The 21,874-nt window shown below is 35.9% G+C and overlaps 2 protein-coding genes across 5 annotated transcripts; both read left to right on the top strand.

The window, feature by feature from the left end:
* Positions 1–388: 388 nt before the first annotated feature.
* Positions 389–15,112, top strand: muc (dihydrolipoamide S-acetyltransferase muc). Of its 4 annotated transcripts, none has more exons than XM_028185893.2 (10): positions 389–658; positions 2,195–2,373; positions 2,989–3,171; positions 3,735–3,776; positions 6,834–7,010; positions 8,470–8,717; positions 9,929–10,023; positions 11,765–11,964; positions 13,176–13,278; positions 14,118–15,112. In XM_028185893.2, the coding sequence occupies exons 1-10, from the start codon at positions 540–542 to the stop codon at positions 14,245–14,247; spliced, it is 1,476 nt and encodes a 491-aa protein (XP_028041694.2). In that variant the 5' UTR covers positions 389–539; the 3' UTR covers positions 14,248–15,112. The 4 variants fall into 4 exon arrangements, with proteins under 4 accessions (XP_028041694.2, XP_028041692.2, XP_089596203.1 ...); XM_028185891.2 differs by having other exon boundaries at positions 8,422–8,717; XM_089740077.1 differs by lacking the exon at positions 3,735–3,776.
* A 2,638-nt stretch (positions 15,113–17,750) lies between these two features.
* Positions 17,751–19,815, top strand: LOC114251593 (uncharacterized). The gene is made up of 2 exons (XM_028185920.2): positions 17,751–17,913; positions 19,375–19,815. The coding sequence occupies exons 1-2, from the start codon at positions 17,751–17,753 to the stop codon at positions 19,782–19,784; spliced, it is 573 nt and encodes a 190-aa protein (XP_028041721.2). The 3' UTR covers positions 19,785–19,815.
* Positions 19,816–21,874: the final 2,059 nt, after the last annotated feature.

Below are 21,874 nucleotides of genomic sequence, written 5' to 3'. Positions count from 1 at the left end.
TTCCTAACCGAGATTTTATCTTATCTTAATTTACATTTTTACATTTCATCACATCTCAGAATACAGAAAAAAAAATATGTATTCTGTGCATCACATATACCACACAGTTTAAGTTCCAAAGTTACAAAATCGGAGAGAAAGCAGTTTTACAGCGCAAAATAAGATATTTGACCAAAACCTAAATCTCGCGTAAGTTCCGAACATCAATATTCCAAAGGTGGGTTTGCTGAATAAAATCTCCCATTCTGTGAAAGGTCTTCCTGTTATTGTTAACCTTTAAAATAGTTATGATTTCTATTCTATAATTTTGCTTTACTCCAATATTTCTATTAGGTTTTTTTTCACCCATTTGTTAAACTCGTTCATTTTAATTTAAAAAGAAAAAAATGTCTGACATCCAGATGTCATCAAATGTCAATCAAAACAATTGTCAAGTTTATCAACTAAACGACCTACAGATTGCAGAAGGTCGATCTCACGGTTTCCAAAAAACCGTCCCGCTCATCTGGACGGAATAGTTTTAGTAAAAAATATTGATAATGTTGCGAACAATTGTGTTACGGAATCAAATCTTAAGCGATGGTCTTAAGAAAGCTATACGGTCGAATATTACGAGGTGCATTAGTACAGAATTGGCAAAAAGGAAAGTTACGAATAAGTAAGTTTTTTCGAAATTAAATAATTTGATAGTATATTAATTAGACATTACGATTAATTAGTTATATTTCAAAATTAAGTGTATGTTACAATGTTTTGTAAACTATCCTAAATTGGCGCTGTAATTCGTAGTAGTTGCATAACCCACAACGTCAATCGCTGCTCTTCACCTTGGCAGTTGTCATGGTTTTGCGATTAGTATGTACCGGCAATCACACGTGTCCGATGGTTGAAACTCAGAATTTGTGATTTAAAAAAATATCATATAAGTCTAATTCAATAATGTTTCAAGCATCAACAATTTGGCGAGCACAATCAATTTATCCATGATTCAGTGACATTCGATACATTTTATTATTTTTATTTGTAACTGATTAAATGTTAGGTGTGATCTGTTGTATCATTTATAATATATATATATTCTAACAGCAAGTTAATAAAATCTGAAAATAAGTAGAAAAACCATATTTGGATCACATTAATTAACCCAAAATTCTGATCTACCATTAAGATCGTTTACTCTGATTAAAGCAAGATAAATTTAAGAAATATACTTTTTTTATGATATTTTAAAATTATAAATAAAAATAAAAATCAAAGTAAAGTAATTTCTATTTGCTTACATATTGTAGTAAATTTTGACCAAAATAATTAAAATTAATTTAACAGACATAATAGAACATACATTTATAATCTATGTTGAATATCCTATCTTTCTACTGAGTAGCTGTCTTTAAACTTTGAGGACTATAAAGTTAATATTATAACACCGTTCCAAGATTTTCTATACTTTAATAACATCAGTCATATAAAAATGTTAATTACTAATAAATCACTGCTCAAACACAGTGCTTAAAAGAAGCATGATTACTTATCTTTATGTGAATGGGATCATAGATACTTTACTTTAGTATACAATTTTTGCCATTGGATGAGTGATAATTCCCTGTCATTAACTTGTACAAAACTAGATTATTTTTTAAGAACATGACCTGATTTTAAGAATCACTGTATCTGATGATTTGTTTTTATTTTTTATTGCCATAGCAGGCAATCGAACATACGGCCCACCTGATTGAAAGTGGCTACTGTCGCTCATGGACATCAACAATGCTAGGGGTAGAGCCAAGCTACTGCCTACTGCTAAATCTGATCTGTGATTGTCCAAAACATTTAAATGAATTCAATACTTTATTGAATCATAAATTTAGCCTACAGTAGTCAACAGATTTGATGTCAGTCCTTATTAGAAATGATAGTCTGAGGTTTGCTAGTAATCATCTTAGGAATTAATGGCAGTTTGATTGATGCTTATGTTATACAAAATTAGAGTCTTTAAAAAAAAAAAACATTAAGTGATATTTAATTCATCTAGGCAAACTATACATTTTAAATCTAGTAGTTTGGAATGGAGGTCATTAAAATGTATATTATATTTGTCATGGTTTTCCTTTTGCGGTCTAGACACAATAAAGAACTATTCTAATACATACTAAAATTACCTATAAGGTAACTATAATATTTTTATCATTCTCAGATTGTTAGAATATACACAGAACCAGGCAGGTCTATCTGTACCACAATGGACTGTTCAGATGAGGTATTATTCGAGTCTACCATCACATATAAAGGTCAACCTTCCAGCTCTTTCGCCAACCATGGAGAGTGGTTCAATTGTAAGCTGGGAAAAAAAGGAAGGGGACAAACTTAGTGAAGGTATAGCCTGGAAACATGGTTACTAATTGGCTATTTTAGTGAATTTATTTTCATTGTATAAAAATTAATAATACAGAGAATTCAATCCTTAATTTTGTAATTAAAAACAAACAGAGTGAGTAACTATACAAATATACTTGATCTATCTTAATTTTCAGGAAAAGTTCCTTTATACCCTAATCACTAAAATATCACTAATTGTATGCTACTGTTTCACTTACATTAAATGCGGTATATTAATATGAAAGTAGTTAAGATGTAATTGCACCAAAATATTCCATTAAAATTTGTTCACAACTTTTTGCAATTTGTTGAAAAGTATGTCAAAATCTATTCCAAAAACAAAGACAGGTGGCAAAACGGCAAAACTTATAATTCCTGATAGAATAAAAAAAATGAAAATGATTTTTATCAATAGCATTTGCGAACTGCCTTTTTTTACAATGGGAGAGTACAAATATTGAACTCTAAATGATAATATGTATGCTTGGTTGGGAAAAGAAGAGAATATGTTGTTCATGTTTTTCAGTGACCTGTATACAAACAATTACTGTTTTTTTTTAAATAAAATTGTGTATTCATTTGGATTAATTTATTTGTTGTTCTACTTTATAGGCGATCTTCTGTGCGAGATTGAAACTGACAAAGCAACTATGGGCTTTGAGACACCTGAAGAAGGTTACCTGGCCAAAATATTGATTCCGGCCGGTACAAAGGGAGTGCCTGTCGGGAAATTATTGTGCATTATTGTTGGAGATCAGAATGATGTTGCGGCATTCAAAGATTTCAAAGATGACTGTGAGTATTGTGCATGACTTTTTAATAAATGCATGCAGCATGATATAGTTTCTGAAGTCACACAAAAATAACTGCATGAAGTTTTAATTAGTTAAAATGATTTTAAAATGCAGTACCAGATTATTATAATAATCATTGCTTTTATAAGCGAGTATGTGGCCTAAGTGATGGTAAGTAATCAGCATCAGTCATTGATATCAGAAATGATAGAAGCACAGCCACTACAGGCTGAATTAATTTGATACTTATGAATATCGGTCACATTGATCTTTTGTAGAAAATCATCTCAATATCTTGATACTACTCTCGCTCTTCTGTTGTGAGTTGATTCTATTATATTGTAGCATATTTACTATTCTGATGTGTTAACTATGCTATACTATGTAAGCATTGTGAAGTTTTCATGAAATCTGACAAGTGGTTTTTGTGTGAAAGTATGAAAATTTTGCATATTTAATGGTGATAGGATATTAACTTGCTATTTTAATTATTAATAATTTGATTTTCTCCTAATGCTTAATTGTTAACAATATGTTAATTTGTCTATGGATGTTAATCTACAGCATCACCTGCAACACCTCAAAAACGGGCTAGTCAAGATAAAGGTAATTACAAAAAAATATTTTGTTTACTTTATTTTCTTGTATTTGTCAGGATGATACATGTGTGTGTGGTATCGATAACTGTTTCCGACACGAAAATGTATTATTAATGTTTCAAACGTTCCATGCAAAGTATAAATTAAAAGTACATTTTGGGTTGCTGTAGCTACCATAGAACAGTACTGTAGCTATTCAACAAAAACCTGATCACGCTAACAAAATTCTCGTGATACGTCGATATTAATTATGTTTAATTTTGGTAAACACAATGAAGGATCAGTAAAATTCGGACAATCACTCTAAGGAGTGATAACATTCGTTCGGTGGAAGATCGTCCATTCGTCAGTCCCAATATTATGCTTATTATTGGCTGACAATTATATTAACTTGTTTTTTATTGGTGGTAGGTCCTCTTGTGAGTCCGCACGGGTAGGTACCACCGCCCTGCCTATTTCTGCCGTGAAGCAGTAATGCGTTTCGGTTTGAAGAGTGGGGCAGGCATTGTAACTATACTGAGACCTTAGAACTCATATCTCAAGGTGGCTGGCGGCATTACGTTGTAGATATCTATAGACACCAGTAACCATTTTACATCAGGTTTGCTGTGAGCTCGTCCACCCATCTAAGCAATAAAAAAAAGACAACTATTTGTGCTTAACATAATCATTTAATATTGTACTATGTTTTCTTAAAGCCGTACCCGTATGTGTAGAACACGTTTCACAAAAAAAAAAAAAAACAATTTAGTATTAAGGTAGCCAGTAAAATATTATAAGTAACCTGCAAACAGTTTCACACATTTTCAAGTTTGCTTATATCATTTTTATTATATAAAATTATCACATGCATATATGTACATATATATTCATTAGCCAAATGTTAATTACTCAGCTTAAAGTGATAAGAACTGATAGAAAATTAAAACTGTTACTTCTATCTCAGAGGCTGGGTTTTCATAAATATGTGATATCAGTTTCTACAGGCATAGAATATCTATGTCACCTACTTTACCGCTGAGCTCCCAAATTCCTACACTAATACGTCCTATCTCAAGAACTGGTTGAGCAGGTTGGAAAACCCCACCAGCTATCACTATCCTTTGAAGTTGTGATGTGCACAAACATTCAATTCAATTCACACAACACATATAACAAAACATTCTATGAGTGCATTTCAGACTTCAATCATGTCTCAAAATGGGTAGCGTTTTAGGCTGTGATGACTACTGGATACAGCTACTGCTTAACATCAGCGGTGGGTCGTGAATCTTTATACATATATTTCTTCTGTGCGTGTGTTTGTCACTGAACTCCGCCTAAACGGCTGGACCGATTTGAATGATTTTTTTTGTATGCGTTTGGGTGGCACCCTGGATGGTTTAGATTCACAAATCAGCCCGGCAGTGGGCGCTGCAGTCGGTATCTAGGTTATTTGTCTTTCCTATAAATGATTTATATGGCAAAACAACGTTTGCCGGGTCAGCTAGTTTTTTTTTATATTAACCAATACAAATACCTTATTTGGAATTTATGATAACAAAGTTTTAACGAAGATTTCGATGTTGAGTGATCAATTCATACTTGCCTATTGTGTATCCATTCCAACCCTATCTGTTGCTTGTATAAATATTTTACAGAGATAAACTTTATTTGCCCATAGTTTTAGAAGCATTTAGATAGATATTCATGACCGGAATTTTAAATTAGATCAAGCCTAGATAATTCATGTCCCTCACAACATATTGAGGGCTTATTCTTTTTTATTTAACATTTGAAATTAATTCGAAATTAGTTATCGAATTTGAAATTAGTTTCCTCCAAGCAGAGAGAGAACTTCAAAACGATAGGGGATAATTAATTATAAATAACGTTTCTTAACATAGCATTCATTTAATGAAAATGGATGGCAGTACATATGAGTCGACTATTATCAAAGCCGGCAATGTGACTTTTGGATAATTATTGGTAAATCAGAAAAACGAATTATTGACTTTGTATTCCACTGGCAGTCACAAAACTCTTCTGAACGACATCTTAGATAAATAACAGGTTAAGTATTAATCTTTATTTAATGCAGGTTTTGAACCGTATTCTTTGAAGGAGACGATTATATTCAAATCAATCTGTATTGAAATATCAATAAATTTTTTTTGTCCAAATGCACAGATTGCCACCTTTGATAATAGACGACTCATATACTATTTATATAAAATTATTTATTTATGCATAATATTTTATATGGATAACTCGCAGGTGCCAACATTCACTTTTTATTGCATACATATATTTATCATACTTATTTATTTATTAGATATTATTACACTTCATGTAAAATTTACATTGGCGGACTTAATGCCTAAGGCATTCTCTACCAGTCAACCAAAGGTACTACAGAGTAAATAGTGGTAAATACTTATATGGCTCGTGATTACATATTTTGCTCTGAAATACTAACATACGGAAAACAATTTTTGGTTGGAAGGGCAATTTATCCCTAATTAATCTGTAATACGAATCAATATGATGAACTTACTTCTTTGTGGTATACGTCAATATTATTTTTTGCTTATATGGGTGGACGATCTCACAGCCCACCTGGTGTTTAAGTGGTTACTGGAGCCTATAGATATCTACAACGCAAATACGCCACCCGCCATGATATATTAGTTCTAAGGTCTCAAGTATAGTAACTACGGCTGCCCCATCCTTCAAACCGATACGATTACTGCTTCACGGCAGAAATAGCCAGAGCGGTGGTACCTACCCGCGCGGACTCACAAGAGGTCCTACCACCAGCAATTATGCAAATTATAATTTTGCGGGTTTGATTTTTATTTACACGATGTTATTCCTTCACCGTGGTAGTCAATCGGTGAACATTTGCTGCGTACGTATTTTAATAGAAAAATTGGTACCCGCCTGTGGGATTCGAACACCGGTGCATCGCTCAACACGAATGCACCGGGCGTCTTATCCATTAGGCCACGACGATTTCTTAATATTTAGTTAGTTTTTTTATATACGAGTATACAAATGTCTCATGTTTTTCTGTACCATACAGCGGCTGCCGCACCCGCCCCCGCTGCAGCAGCACCCGCAGCCCCCGTCCCCTCCCCCGCTCCGGCCGCCCCACGTCCCAGCCCTGCGGCTGCCCCCGCCGAACCTGCTTCCTCAGGCAGGGTATACGCCAGCCCTATGGCTAGGAGACTGGCTGAGATCAAAAACATCAGATTAGGAGGTAAGTTTTTGATTTTCCATACGCTTTTATTAGCTTCAGACGTATGTATGTATGTTTGTAACGGAATCTTTGAACATGATTTTGACCCCCTTCAAAACGACGGATTAACTCGAAATTTGGTATACTTATTAAGGACCGATGACAATACAATATTAAATAAAAATTTGGAAAAACAAAATTTTGAAAAAATTGAATTTAACTGAAAAATGAACAATAAATATTAGTTTAAAAAAACTAACAAAATACGCTTTTATAGAAAATCCAACTAAAAAATGCAAAATAAATTTTAATAAATTTGAACTAAAAATAGTGTTATAGGATATTATCAAAATAACCCTACTACTCATATCTGTTCATAAAATATTTATAACTACTTATACCATGCACCCCACGCCTTTTTACAATAAAATAATTTTTTCATACACTATTTTTAATAGAAAAAATTTTTTTTTTCCGTTTTTAGTTGGATTTTCTATAAAATCTTATTTTGTTAGTTTTTTTAAACTATTATTTTTATTGCTTAGATGGGTGGAGGAGCTCACAGCCCACCTGATTGTTAAGTTACCGGAGCCCATAGACATCTACGACGTAAGTGCGCCACCCACCCTGAGATATAAGTTCTAAGGTCTCAGTATAGTTACAACGGCTGCCCCGCCCTTCAAACCGAAACGCATTACTGCTTCACGGCAGAAATAAGCAGGACGGTGGTACCTACCCTTGCGGACTCACAAGAGGTCCTACCGCCACTTAATAATTTTAGTCTTCTTACTTAACTGAAAAATGTTATGCATTAGCTTGAAACTATGAGAAAATCCGAACTTTGTAATATTACCGTTTATTACAAAGTTGTTCTATTTGCCCAAATTTTTACGATGAATGAAATCCCTTAAAGTCTTTATTTCTGAAAAATTGCTCGTACAAATAAGTATTAAAATTTTTGATGGATAAATACTCTAACGCCATCCCTACAAGGTCTAAGACGACGGCTCCTGTGACGAAAACAGCAATGAATGAAATACTTTAATAACTTTTAACCGTTCGAAACCGTTCGTTCGAAATCGACACCAATAAAATAATGTATTATATGGAAAAGTAATACTTATATATTAGGTCAGCACAAGGACCAGTATCCATATCTATTTAACCCCGTTGTTATTATAGAAAAAGATAAACGGATAAAATTTTCAAGTACATACATACAACGCATTTTTTTTTCATGGTGATGGATTTTTTAAAGTATTTTATCCTTTCAATTTCGTAATAGTTCTATACCGAGCCCTCTGGATGGTGTATTGTCATTAAACGAAAAGGTATTTCGTTATATTGACAAAGGCACGTAATAAGTTACAATAAATGAAAGAAACTGGGAAAAAGTTTACTTTAATTTGCAAACCAAATATACCATCTTCAGGGCAAGGTACGGGTCTATACGGGTCATTGAAGAGCGGTGACCTGTCAGGAGCGGCAGCGGCAGGACCAGCGGTTCCGACCTCCGCCCCCTCCGCCCCCGCCCCCGCCCCAGCCCCCGGCGCCACCTTTGTGGACCTGCCGCTGTCCGGCATGAGGGAGACCATCGCCAAGAGGCTGACGGCCGCTAAACAAAGCATCCCGCACTACCAGCTCAGTGTCACCGTCAACGTCGAGAAGACCCTCGCCATGAGGAAGCTGGTTAACGAGAGGCTAGCCAGTGAAAAGGCTGATGTTAAGGTAAGCTACTCATCATCATCCTGCTGCCCTTTTCCCAGTCACCCGGGGTCGGCGCAATATGTTTTCTCCTTCCATACTCCACTCCTCTCTTACACATATCATCTTTCATGCAATCCGTCAATTTCTTCTTAGGTCTACCTCTACCTCTATATCCTTCCACATTCATAGTTAACACTCTCTTATCAACCTCATTTTCATTTCGCCTCATCACATGTCCATACCATCCCAAACGCGCACTTTCTCAACTTCTCTGTCACAGGTGCCACTTTCAGACTTCCTCTAACATGTTAGCAGTAATGCGTTTCGGTTTGAAGGGTGGGGCAGCCGTTGTAACTATACTGAGACCCTTAGAACTTATATCTCAAGGTGGTGGGCGCATTTACGTTGTAGATGTCTATGGGCTCCAGTAACCACTTAACACCAGGTGGGCTGTGAGCTCGTCCACCCATCTAAGCAATAAAAAAATGAAAAGTTATTTAAGGTAAGGTAAATTTATTAAGGTAAACTACTACTAACCGATTAACGATATTCAATAAAAAATTGTGGGCTCTTTGGACGCATTAAATGCCAGAGCCCATTATACTGATAAGCTTAGAATGCTAACGTAAATGACGCCGCTATCTTGTGACGTCAGGTATGATGTAAACGTCAGGTATGATATGAATCATAGTTTAACATATTAGCTAGTTTCAGAGGCGACTGTAGTCTGGAGTCGGGACATTAGTTACAATACATTGCTGTGCCGATATAACGCGGTGTCGCTACTATCGCAATTTTCAACATCTAAACATCGTAAATCAGATTTAAATGCCATAAGCAGTTCTAGTAATGTATTAATTTGTAAAGAAAGTTTCCTTTTTAACACAATCATAAAAAAACGCATAAGAAATAAAACAGAAAAATTTAAATGTATATATTTATAATATTTAAAATCAAACAGCGAACATAATTTTACACGTACGTAATATGCAATAAATAAATAATGGCAATTATTATTGCCGCTGAATATGGGCAAGATGGCGTCAAAGATTGCACAGATAACTAATTTTCAAACCGCGATAGCAGCGACACTACGGTTTTAAAATAAACTAAACGACAACAGTGCTCTGGTATCAATTAAACCGGAAAAAAGGTTATCGATCCCGACAACCCGGACCACTGCTAGTACAAACATCACGTCGGACTGTGTCATTAAAAATGATAATTTTAAGGTTTCAGTGAACGACTTCATCATTAAAGCCGTGGCGGCTGCCTGCAAGCGCGTGCCTACAGTCAACTCACATTGGATGGAGTCTTTCATAAGACAGTAAGTTTGAGATATTAATAATTGATTAAAACTGTTTTGTGTAGTACGCCTTCAAAGGTATTACAGCTCTCATGGTGTTGCCAGTCATAAAAACTAAAAGCATCGTAGCCCGCAATCTCGAAGCCGCGAGTTTTGGAAGTGTATATTGCTGAGGCACGACCCTGTCTTCAATAAAGGCGTCATTCTATTACAAATAATTTATAAATTTTAGAAATAAAGGATAATAATAATAATAAAATAATAATAAATAATAATACAAGAATAAAATAAAAATAAGAATAATAATAAAGGATTTAAATAGTACAAGATATTATGTTTCTTAGTTATTGTTTACCTTTTAAATCTTTATTATCAAAACTATGCACACATTTCACTATGTGTCTTTTCATACGAAGCGAATTATTGAAGGATTTAAATGACGTATAGTAACCGGCAAACTTCTTGAGCAAATGACCTTGACTGCGCAGAACCGAATTTTAGATCACTTTGGTGGTGAGGGTGAGGCGCGACGGCAGGGGAAATCGTATCGAGCGCGTTATTGGTAGATCAGTCGAACCTTGCGCCCCGCACCGCGCCCTCGTTCCGCTTGCTCCCAAAAGTACGCTTGCGTACAGTGAAAAGTCTATCGTTATTAATCGTTAAGTTATTTGTTATAATTGCTTGTTGACTTTGTTGCCATTGCTATTTGTTGAGTGTTTGTTGATTTTTTATAAAAAATACACTATGCCGCGACAAACTGGTACACCAGTATTCAAAAGAAAGGGTAGAAAAATTGTGTACGACGTATATTGCTTCATTATAAAACAGGGGAAGAATGATATGGAAAAAGTAAAACAGACTTCGGAAGCAACAAAAACATCCGTGAGTACTGTTAGGTGCATTATTAACGAAGCTAAAGGCTCTGGCTTGCTCGCCGTGTTTCGGACTCCGGGTAAGAAAAGATCAGGGACGTAGAAAGTTACCGGAATGGATAGTTTCGTTCAATCTGTAATAAAAAGATGTAATCATAATAACTACATAACCAGCAGCGAAACTCCGTACCGTAGAAAGGCTTCGAAAAATTTAAAGAAGATATAAATTTTAATGGCTCGGTATGAAGTTTACGACGAATTATGAAAGAGCTAGGCTTCAGATGGAAAAAAAACAGAAAATAATCGGAAGCTGGTAATTGAAAAAAGTTACATTCGATTACTACGAATCGAATATCTTCAAAAAATAATTAATTATAGACAAAAAAGTAGACCGAACCGACCGAGTTGTAAACTACACCGATGATCCCTATGTCGACTCATCACGATGATAGCAACTCGGGTGATAAAAACAGTGATGATGGTGGTCAAGATTATGATAACGAAAAAAAAAATTACAAATACCAGCTTCGCTTCAACTGAACCAAGACCTGGCAACAGCTCTAGTTTTGACTTAATAGAAGGAATATCTATTTTACCCCAAGATTAAATTATTACAATTATTAACCTATATTTTTTGTTGATATTCTCATAAATATATAAATAAATACATATGTTGATTTTAATAAATTAATAGCATTATGACGCAGAGTAAATAATGTTTTTGCACGTGAGTGTACCATGCGCAAACTTACCCCCACTACGTCAACAAATGCTCAAGAAGTTTTCCGGCTATTATACCTACCTAAGCTTTAACGTTAAATGATGTATCATCTAATCATGATATTGAAACCGACTTTTCCTAAAAATATTTTTTTTTTGTCTATCGTCAGATTCTCCAATGTAGACGTGAGTGTGGCCGTGGCGACTCCGACCGGTCTCATCACGCCGATCCTGCACAACGCTGACTCCCGGGGAATTATCGACCTCTCGAAGAACATGAAGCAATTGGCGCAGAAAGCCAAGGACGGTAAACTTCAACCTCAAGAGTACCAGGGCGGTACTGTCACCGTATCGAACCTAGGAATGTACGGTATGTATTCTTTATCTACGTTTAGCTGTGTAAACATATGACATCTCGTTTCGGATGGAGTTTTAACAATAATAAAAATAATTGAGAATAACTCACACACGGTCAGCGTGGTATGGACATGTGATGCGCAGAGAGAAGATGCATGTGACTGACTAGGAGATGTATGGAAATGGTAGTGCAAGATAGAGGGGGAAGAGGTCGACCGAAGAAGACATGGATGGAGTGTGTGAATGACGATATGAGAGAGAGAGAGAGGAGTGAGTATTGAGATGACGGCTGATCGAAGAGAATGGAAGAGAAAAATCAGCTGTGCCGACCCCACCTAGTGAGATAATGTGGAGAAAAAGAAGAAGAGGAGTCACACACGGTCGTCTGGCCCCAATTTAGGGTTCCTTGTGTTATGGGTACCAGAGATTGATTTAGATACGTTCGTATATATACATATGTGGCGGGTAGCCATCATACAACGCAAGATAATTGACAGATGCCTGAATCTCGCTTACGACATTTTCAAGATAAAGCGCATATATACAAGTTCCGAACAACAACATTCGGACCGTCGGTCTACCGAGCAATATCACCCGCTCGGTGGAAGATCTTCCTTTCGTCGTAAACTCCCCAAACATATATTATAGATAATAAACACTCAGACAAAAAGCAAACATTACATGTTCATCGCACAATGTTTGCCCGATATGGGAATCGAACAACAGTTAAGCAACAGTTAAGGGCGCTAACCATCCGACTCAGTCGATTATTATTATTATTTTATTGAAGTGTTATTGATTCGATGAAAACAGGCAGAGGTGACAAAAAAAATATGACAATAACGTGTTATATACCCTAACTCTATGTAATATTCCGCTATGCAATAGGAATTTTACCACATATATACATTGGCGTACGTGACTGTCGTGAACGCTGAGACAGCATTGCAACACCCTAGAAACCGTGCATTGACGTAAATGGCACATTGACGCACATGAGTGCGGGGACGCCGATTCAGCACCTTTACCTCATGGAGCCTCGAAGCCAGCCACGGGGCCCGCACTTCTGAACTCACATCGTCGGAAGATAGACCAGTAGCATTAATTAAGTTTAAGTTTCATTGTAATCTTTTTAATTTTAATAAACTTTAGATTCATTTTCGGTTTTTTTTAAGACCTTAGGCTGCGACCTCCGTAATTAACGAAAGTATTTGTTGTTGACAGGTATTACGATGTTCAACGCCATCATCAATCCTCCCCAGTCGTTCATTATAGCTTGCGGCGGCGTACAAGAACTGGTCATTCCAGACCAAAGTGAACCACACGGGTATGTTGTTTGTTAGCTATCAGCATGACCACCAGCCAAATAGACTCAACAGCGTGCCTGTCATCAGGTCAAATCCCAACTATAATTTCCGCGTATAAATAAGTCGTGTTGGAGCCCCCGTACCGCAGCACCGTAACCTTCCATTAGCGTTCCAATTTGTGTGTACAGCCATTAAAAACTACTAATAATCAGAGGTCGGCTAGAGTCGTTCTCTCCGGACAAAAGGTGTCGGTTTGTGACTATAATGACTACTGTGGTTTAATTTATTGATTGCGTATAAAGGTGGACGATCTCACAGCCCACCTAATGTTAAGTGATTAACGGAGCCCATAGACATCTCTAAAACGTAAATGTCGCCTCCCACCTTGAGATATGAGTTCTAAGGTCTCAGTATAGTGTCTTATACGTGTTCATTTATTAGGAGATTTATGATGAGAAAGCCAATATTCTTTCCACCGAATTTACGATTCAACTTATATTAACTTAATATCTATCAATCCACACTATAAGAGCGAAAGAGATAGAATACGTTTTAAATTTCACTTCTACCGTTGTGTTTTGCAACGGAAATGACTATAGGATTTAGTTTTGCAAGCGAACGATGTTTCACTACCGCTTTATTATTTTATTTATTTATTTATGTACACACAGAAAAGAAGAAATAGTATAGAGTAATAGGAAAATTATGTACAAAGGCACTGCTTATTTCTTTAAGAAATCTCTTCCAGCAGACCTGCGAGAGGATTATGAGAATATTAATTAAAAGTGATGAGTGTGTGTAGGAGAGCTAAAATAACAAATACAACATGAGAATTGCATAATATTTTTTTTGATTCCAGATTCCGAACAGCCAAGTTCGTCACGTTCACAGCGTCGGCCGACCACAGGGTGGTGGACGGAGCGATCGGCGCTCAGTGGATGAAAGTATTCAAGGAGAACCTCGAAGATCCCGCCAACATCATTCTATAAATAAAGAAACGGTCCTACCTCAATTCAGCTTAACGAAAGGATGTCGTGAAACCGTACACACATAGACGATTTCTAATTCCGATATTAAAAAAAAAAAAAAAAAACTGACGTTTTAAGGTTAAGTGTTTTGAAACGGTATTAATTTATTTTTAACAACAAGTTGTATTTTTTTTATAGTCGCTTTTACCGGTATCCGTATTAAAAAAGGGAGAAAAAAAGTAAAATTTATTGTAACCTGTCAAGAGATGGCCTCGTGTGTTTTTGGCTCCTTTGGATGTCCTGTATCACCGTAAGACGGGGACACAGAACATACACGGCTTTTTTTTTCGTCATCACAATATTATTAGTACAATTTTCGCATTTTATTTCGATCACAAATAAAAAGTTTAGTTTTGCTCGTTCAAAGGACCAAAGTAGTTAATTGAAATAAGAAAAAGCTTAACTTTAAGCTTTGATAAACACTTTGATCGTCGCGGTTTTCTTAATATTTAATTTATATATTTATTCTGTGGTTACGCTTCTAATGAGTGAGCTTTTGCTGAAAGCACATATTTAATAAAACTATAATTGTGATTTATGGGAAACGATCGAAAAAAATCTCGTGACGAAATATACATTTTTACGCATTTTATTAATTTAAAAAGAAGTAGGGTTCGGAATGTAGATCTACATATTTATTGTAATTTACTGTAAATATGTAATAATAATTCGTTACAGCTGTGACGTCAGTATGGAAACTAATGTATGCATTGAAACGAAACGAAGCATTATTTTGTTTTGTTAAAAATTTTGTAATGTTACTTTGTAACGTTTTGATGATGCTAGATTATTTATGAACGTTAGTGAAATATATTTTACTTACAGATGAGTTTGTTTTATTTTTTGATTTTAATTAAAATTAATATAAAAATTTACTTTCATGCCTGTTGGTGTTTTTGTCAATTTCTCCTGTCATGAAATTGCAGTTGGAATTGTACAGTTTTGTCAAAAAACATGCATGCTAATCTAGATTTTTGACACACGCACACTAATGCTGAAATTAGCTCGAAGTTTAGAGTTAAGTTTAAAAAAAGATAAAAACAGTATCAATATTTTGTGTTAGTTGTGTTCTGATTTCCAGAGTAAAAAATATAAACAAACCAAAAATTTGAAAAACTATAATTATGTACCTACATACATATTAAACATACAAACAAAATTAGTAATACCTATGAAAACATAATATGGCAATGACATTAAAAAATGGCGAGTCAAATTTTTTTTTCACACAGACGACAATTCAATACAATTTTAAAATTTACTCTGTTTAGTAAGCGTAATATTAATATTCCCTAATGAATATATTTCATAAACTACGAGTATTAGATTATTTAGGTCGTGTCCTTGCGTGTCAAAATTTAGTGAAAAAACGCGATCTACTAAGGTTCAAATTGGCACGTCATGTCAAGGTCTGACGTATGTCACGCGTAATCGCAAATGAATAAAAATTTTAAAAGGTATCTATGTAATAACTACTTAGAAAGAATTTTTCACGTTGTGTATACCTTTTATCGTTTTAGATGTTGTTAAGGGGCGAAAATGGCATTGGATTTTGACCTAACACTAATTTATTTGCAATTTAAGTACTAACTCAATAGTACAGAGGTAATGCTAAATAAAATTTTTCAAATGAGTATGTTCCTAAGATGTTTATGTTTGTTTTGCGTCCGACGTCGAATCTGATTGGTATGGCATTCACCGTTTCAAGATATCACGTTTATCATGTAGACAGTAACACGTTGATTGATTGACAGGCTTCGGGGAAATCTCATGTCTATCATGAATCCATTTTCCATGTATGTTAAAGGCCACAAAGGTAGGTTAGGTACGTACTTCATAGTGTAATAAAACAAAACATATAATATTTATTTCCGCAATTGATTAGTGGTCGAACATATGCACGTACCATCCGGCTATAGAATGAGCTCCCCTCCACGGTGTTTCCCGAGCGCTATGACATGTACTTCTTCAAACGAGGCTTGTGGCGAGTATTAAGCGGTAGGCAGCGACTTGGCTCTGCCCCTGGCATTGCTGAAGTCCATGGGCGACGGTAACCACTTACCATCAAGTGGGCCGTATGCTTGTCTGCCTACAAGGACAATAAAAAAAATCTGGTACTGATCGTAAGTCTGACGCGTAGGGATAGTACTTATCTCAATGTATAATTAAAAATATATTATTAAAAGTGCCCCGCGATCTTATCCGGGTTAAATTTAAAATTTAGAACGAATGAAACACATTGCCTTTTTCCGAGATAAGGAGTTGCTGGTGTCCTTTGTGTTTTAGTACGTTCACTGATAGTAAGTGAAATCACCAAACAGCGAACAACTATAATATATAATAAGCTAAGCTAATATCGGGCGTTTCTCACGTTATTCACTCGTTATTCAGCTCACTAGGCTAGAAATTCTCTTTTTCTTACATTTTGTATAAGCCAATTCAGCTATTTATTAACTATTTAATAACTTTAAAATTTATAACATTAGTAGTATAAATTGATTTTATTATTGCTTAAGAAGACAAGAAATAAAGTTTAGTAACAACTATCTTAAAGTACTTGCGTCCCCTAAATAACTACTAATGTTTAATTAATCATGATTAATCTACTTTTGCTGCGGATGAAAATAGAAGATAACAGTCCAACCCATAGACACAGCCGACAGAGTTTCTCGCCGGATCTTCTCAGTGGGTCGCGATTCCGATCCGGTGGTAGCTTCTGCCAAGCACTGCTTTTGCTAGGACTAGCATTAGCGAATTCTCAAGCTAAGTTGAGCCCGTGAGCTGACCTACTCGTCTGCGCGAAGCTAGAATAGAGCATCTTAAGCTACTAGCGAATATGTAAATAACAACAGTCTAATATTAAATGTCTATGGCAGTTCGTAGATACGTGAGCACCGCTACCCAACTTGAGACGAAAATCTCATTACCATAGTGTAAACCGTTTGTTTACTCTTCAAATCTATCAATGTTTCTCGGCGGGAATTAGCACGCAACAAATGTTAAGGATTGATTTCCACGGTGAAGGAATAACATCGTGTAATAAAAATGAAACCCGCAAAATTATAATTTGCGTAATTACTGGTGGGAGGACCTCTTGTGAGTCCGCACGGGTAGGTACCACCACCTTGCCTATTTCTGCCGTGAAGCAGTAATGCGTTTCGGTTTGAAGGGTGGGGCAGCCGTCGTAACTATAACTGAGACCTTAGAACTTATATCTCAAGATGTGTGCCGCATTTACGTTGTAGATGTCTATGGGCTTCAGTAACCACTTAACACCAGGTGGGCTGTGAGCTCGTCCACTCACCTAAGCAATAAAAAATAAAAAATTAATACGTTGTACCTACTACCTGTCAAGTTCACCTGAATTCAGATTAAAAAACCAATATATTATATATATATAGGTATATCGCATAAATTACTGTAAAGCTTTTGTAAATTTCTTGTATATACTATGTTTCTTTAAGATGACCGAAATGTCAACTGAATGGGAATCGGAGTCAGAGATCAAGAAACCCGTAAAGGATGTGCCGGTAGTTCAAGATCAAGGTCTTTTCAAACACGATACTGGTGATACTTACGACGGATACTTTGAAGCGAAAAAGAAAGATCGAAGTGTTAAGATGCATGGTATTCAATACGTCCGTTTTATTCTGAACAATATTCTTATTTTGACGAAGCCAACCGAGAGAGCATCCCATTTGATGGCAATTTTCACTGATAATACGATGCGATGGTTATACCTACGCCCAGACCGTGGCTTACCTTAAAATAGCTTCTTTTGATGACAGGAATTACCTACTACTAAGATAAAATGTGGTATTATTGACAAAATCTGTGACTGTGAACTATATTTTATTATGACAGTTAAATAATTAATCATGTAGTTAATATCAAATCCACGCCAATCTCTTTATGGCGTCATCTGTACGACGACCTTTTTTGTGGCCCAGGGCCGAAGGCAGGTATTTATGGTTCTACCAACTAAACAACTTCACTGCACTCTCGCCCAATCGTCCGATTCCCCCCAAGGTCAGAAACCCAAAGACGCCCGGCTAACGGAGCCTTCGAGGCGAAACGAAGGCTCTGCAACGTCGGCCGTCTCGGTACAGCGGCCCGCCGCTGGTGTCCTGGGCTACCCCGCTGGGTCAGAACCAGCCTGTTGGGTCGAGACGCGATACACCACCAACGAGCCGGGATGTACGCTCGCAATGTCTCCTGTCTTGAGCCTCCGGCGAGGAGAGGACAGAGCTCACCCTCTCTAATTCCGCCGCCTCCTTCTGCGAGATGGTGGACTCGCAGAAGTCGAGCATCACCTTCTAGGATGCGCAGCTATCGCGAGATTCGAGCCTCCGTGCTCAAATCACTCCCTCGCCGTGTCGATTCGCAAAGCGACCTGCCTGTTTCTGCCACGAAGTAATCATACGTGCAATCATGAAAGATCGTCTCCATCTATTTTTAAAGTAGCAGGTATATGCCGATTGTTTATTAGCTTGTTGCCGTTTAAGTACTCCGAATATGAAGAAATAACAATGAAACCTAATATAACAGATCACATAATGTCATTATAAGAACATATTTATGTACTAGATTGACGTATAACCAATTACTATTCGTGCCGATTAACATAATACAATGCTCAGTGCTAAAAGATTACAATGATCGATTAGAATTATACTTCACATATTTCAATTAGACGGCATCCATTGTCCTTTCAAAGCACTAGTAGCCATGAACTGTTATTACTCTTCTGTGTTTTTAAATGACAAATATATAAACGTATGCACCTACGCTGACATACTAAGCGGACGATGCTTTTTGAAATTTAATCATTTGTTTTAAATAATTATACATGGAAGTATATATTTTTTACGTATAATCGCAAGTTCATAGCCTTCCTGAGATCTTACGTCATGACATCACTGTTTTGGGTAATATGTACCTCTCAATTTCACAGTGTAATGGGCCGTGTATAGAGAGACCCATTCAAACAATCGTCACGCTCTAATTGCCTAAATGCATTGTTCTTGTTACGCATTTGTCTCTTTGTTTTACGAATACATCCAATCGATTGCATAATTACCGTTTAAGGACCAGGAGTGTACATTACGGCTGAAGGGGACAGCTACAAGGGCGTTTGGGAGAACGATCGCCTCGGAGCAAACGATGAAGTAATTATACATTTTTCTGATGACGCAAGATACGAAGGTCAATTGAAAGATTGGAGTTTCTGGGGTCCTGGAAAGTATTACTATCCGGATGGAAGTGTTGTTCGTTGTGATTTTAACGACAACTGTCCAGTTGGGAATATGGTATTAAGTGATCCAAACGGACATGTCTGGCTTGGGAAAGCGGAGCTAGGCTGTGGATGGTACGGGCCAGTGAATCATTTTTATGAGATGTTGGAGAAAACACGGGACGTGTCTCGTAAGCACGTTCCAAAGATCAAAGAGGATTCCGTTAAAGCCCAGTTGCAGAAACCTATAAAAGCTGAACAATAATGATTTTAATAGTATCTCTAGTTACTTACAGATGTTTTAAAATTTTGAAATAAATTTAATACGAAAGGCTGGGAACTGTTTCAATAATGAACGTGGATGCAATCAGTTTGAACCTGTAAGTTATTTATACTCGATGACAGGTTGTATTATCGACACATAAAGTATACGTCATAACAATTAGTGTACATAAGCAATGAGTTGACACTTAAACTGGGGGAATGTTCAGTGGGTTGTGAAACGGGGCGCTAACAGCCGTTACTCTTGAGGTACACACTCGGAACCACACTTCACCATTTGAACCCACTCACAGTCAAGTGCTCAGACACAATCGCTTGCGACATATTTAGGTGTGACTCCGTAGGTTTTGGTAATAGCTACCTTCATTGCAAATGGGCTTTCGTGTGTGGTGACACACTTTCTTTTTATTATCTATAGTAAAGATATTTTTTTTTTATGATTGAAGAATTACTGGTGGCCCGGAGGCCTTTCCAGTTTCACCAGGACAGGGATAGTAAAGATGTTTAATCAGTATCTTAAACTATTAAAATTTTAAGCGTTCAACATTGCTAGAATTTTCTCTAATATCTAATATAATGGGTTCTAGAAACGCAATGATATATAATTAATATATGTCACTAATAAAATAATTAACCAATGGAGCAAATTGGTTATATAAAAATAAACCTGAATACCTAGACTCAGAATGATCCATAAGTGAATTTATTTACCTACCTATCAAAGGTTCAAGATCTCCGAACTTATCTGAACTTATATGAAGCTATCTATTATTATTTTTTCCGAACGACTTTCAAATGGAGGGTGTTATCGATTCAAGGTACCGGCTTTTTTCGTTTCTCAGTTAGGCAATATTTTCAGTTACCATAAAGGGAAAGCGGTAGACTGCTTGCCGCCTACATTCAGATAAATAAGTATAGGCTTTAGGTATAAAGCAACTAACAGATCATTCTGTTATTTTGGCCTCGAATTTACACCCACATACTACGTCCAATTAACGAAGACCTCTGCTAACGTGGGCGCGTTGCTTCCTTTCATAAGTTCATAGATTAATTAAGGAGGCCGTGCGAATCTTGTTAAAATGGCTAGATTAGTACATTTTTGCAGCAGCAAAGGAGCGGCCTGCTGCGTGACCTGACGCCATGTATCTTGTGAATGGTGTAATGCAGTAATTATTAATGAGCGTCCCTCCACGCTCATTTAGGTGAAGGACAACTTAGTGATAACGTTTTGCGTTTATGTTGTCTAAGATTGTGGTAATTCGTTGATGTTAGTTGATCCGTAAAATACTTTAGTAGGTACTGTATACAATTCATAAATCCATTATTGAATTTATAATAAATTACGGAATCTATAATAATGTAGATTAAAATGATGTAGACGAAATAATCAGTGTAACCAGATTTAATGCAAATCAAAATAAAATGACGATATTATAATGATTGAATTTCTCTAAGCGATTCGTGTAGTCTTTAAATAACATAACAGTAAATATCGATCACAAAGTTATCATTTTAAAATCAATTCCAATCAACAAAGGCAAAACAGCTAGTAATACTACTAATTATGTATTTCTCTCTTTCTTCATTTATCTGCTATTTTTTGTTTAATATCTATTGTCGAGTTTTGGTGTTATTACTTTAGTGTTGTCAAAGTATCTTTGAGAAATAGACCGTGTTTTTTAATCTGTCAATAATAACATAAAAATAAATAATAGTTTAAAAAAAAAAACTAACAAAATACGCTTTTATAGAAAATCCAATTAAAAAATAGACAATAAAATTATTTTTTCTTACACTATTTTTAATTCAAATTTATTTTCTATTTTTCATTTTTTAGCTGATTTTCAATTTCTTCAATATTTTTTTTTAATCTTAAATTGTCATCGGTCCTTAATAAGTATCTAATTTCGAGTTACTCCGACGTTTTGAAAGGGGGTCAAAATCATATTCAAAGATTCCGTTACATACTAACATACATACGTCCGAAGCTCATAAAAGCGTATTAATAAGGAAAATGTATTATGTAATGCATAAAAATAAACCTAACCCTCTAAGTCTAATCGTGGCAAGTAT

The sequence above is a fragment of the Bombyx mandarina genome, chromosome 03 (genome assembly GCF_030267445.1).
Source record: "Bombyx mandarina strain Sakado chromosome 03, ASM3026744v2".
Taxonomy (NCBI): domain Eukaryota; kingdom Metazoa; phylum Arthropoda; class Insecta; order Lepidoptera; family Bombycidae; genus Bombyx; species Bombyx mandarina.
The sequence above is the reverse complement of the archived record's forward strand: the minus strand, read 5'-3'. Positions and strand labels throughout refer to the sequence as shown.

Coding starts and splice junctions, on each gene's coding strand:
- muc (XM_028185891.2), top strand. CDS start 540: ATGTTGCGAACAATTGTGTTACGGAATCAAATCTTAAGCGATGGTCTT. Junction 7,011..8,421: donor CAAAAACATCAGATTAGGAG/GTAAGTTTTTGA, acceptor TACCATCTTCAG/GGCAAGGTACGGGTCTATAC. Junction 8,718..9,928: donor GTGAAAAGGCTGATGTTAAG/GTAAGCTACTCA, acceptor GATAATTTTAAG/GTTTCAGTGAACGACTTCAT.
- LOC114251593 (XM_028185920.2), top strand. CDS start 17,751: ATGACCGAAATGTCAACTGAATGGGAATCGGAGTCAGAGATCAAGAAA. Junction 17,914..19,374: donor TCGAAGTGTTAAGATGCATG/GTATTCAATACG, acceptor TTACCGTTTAAG/GACCAGGAGTGTACATTACG.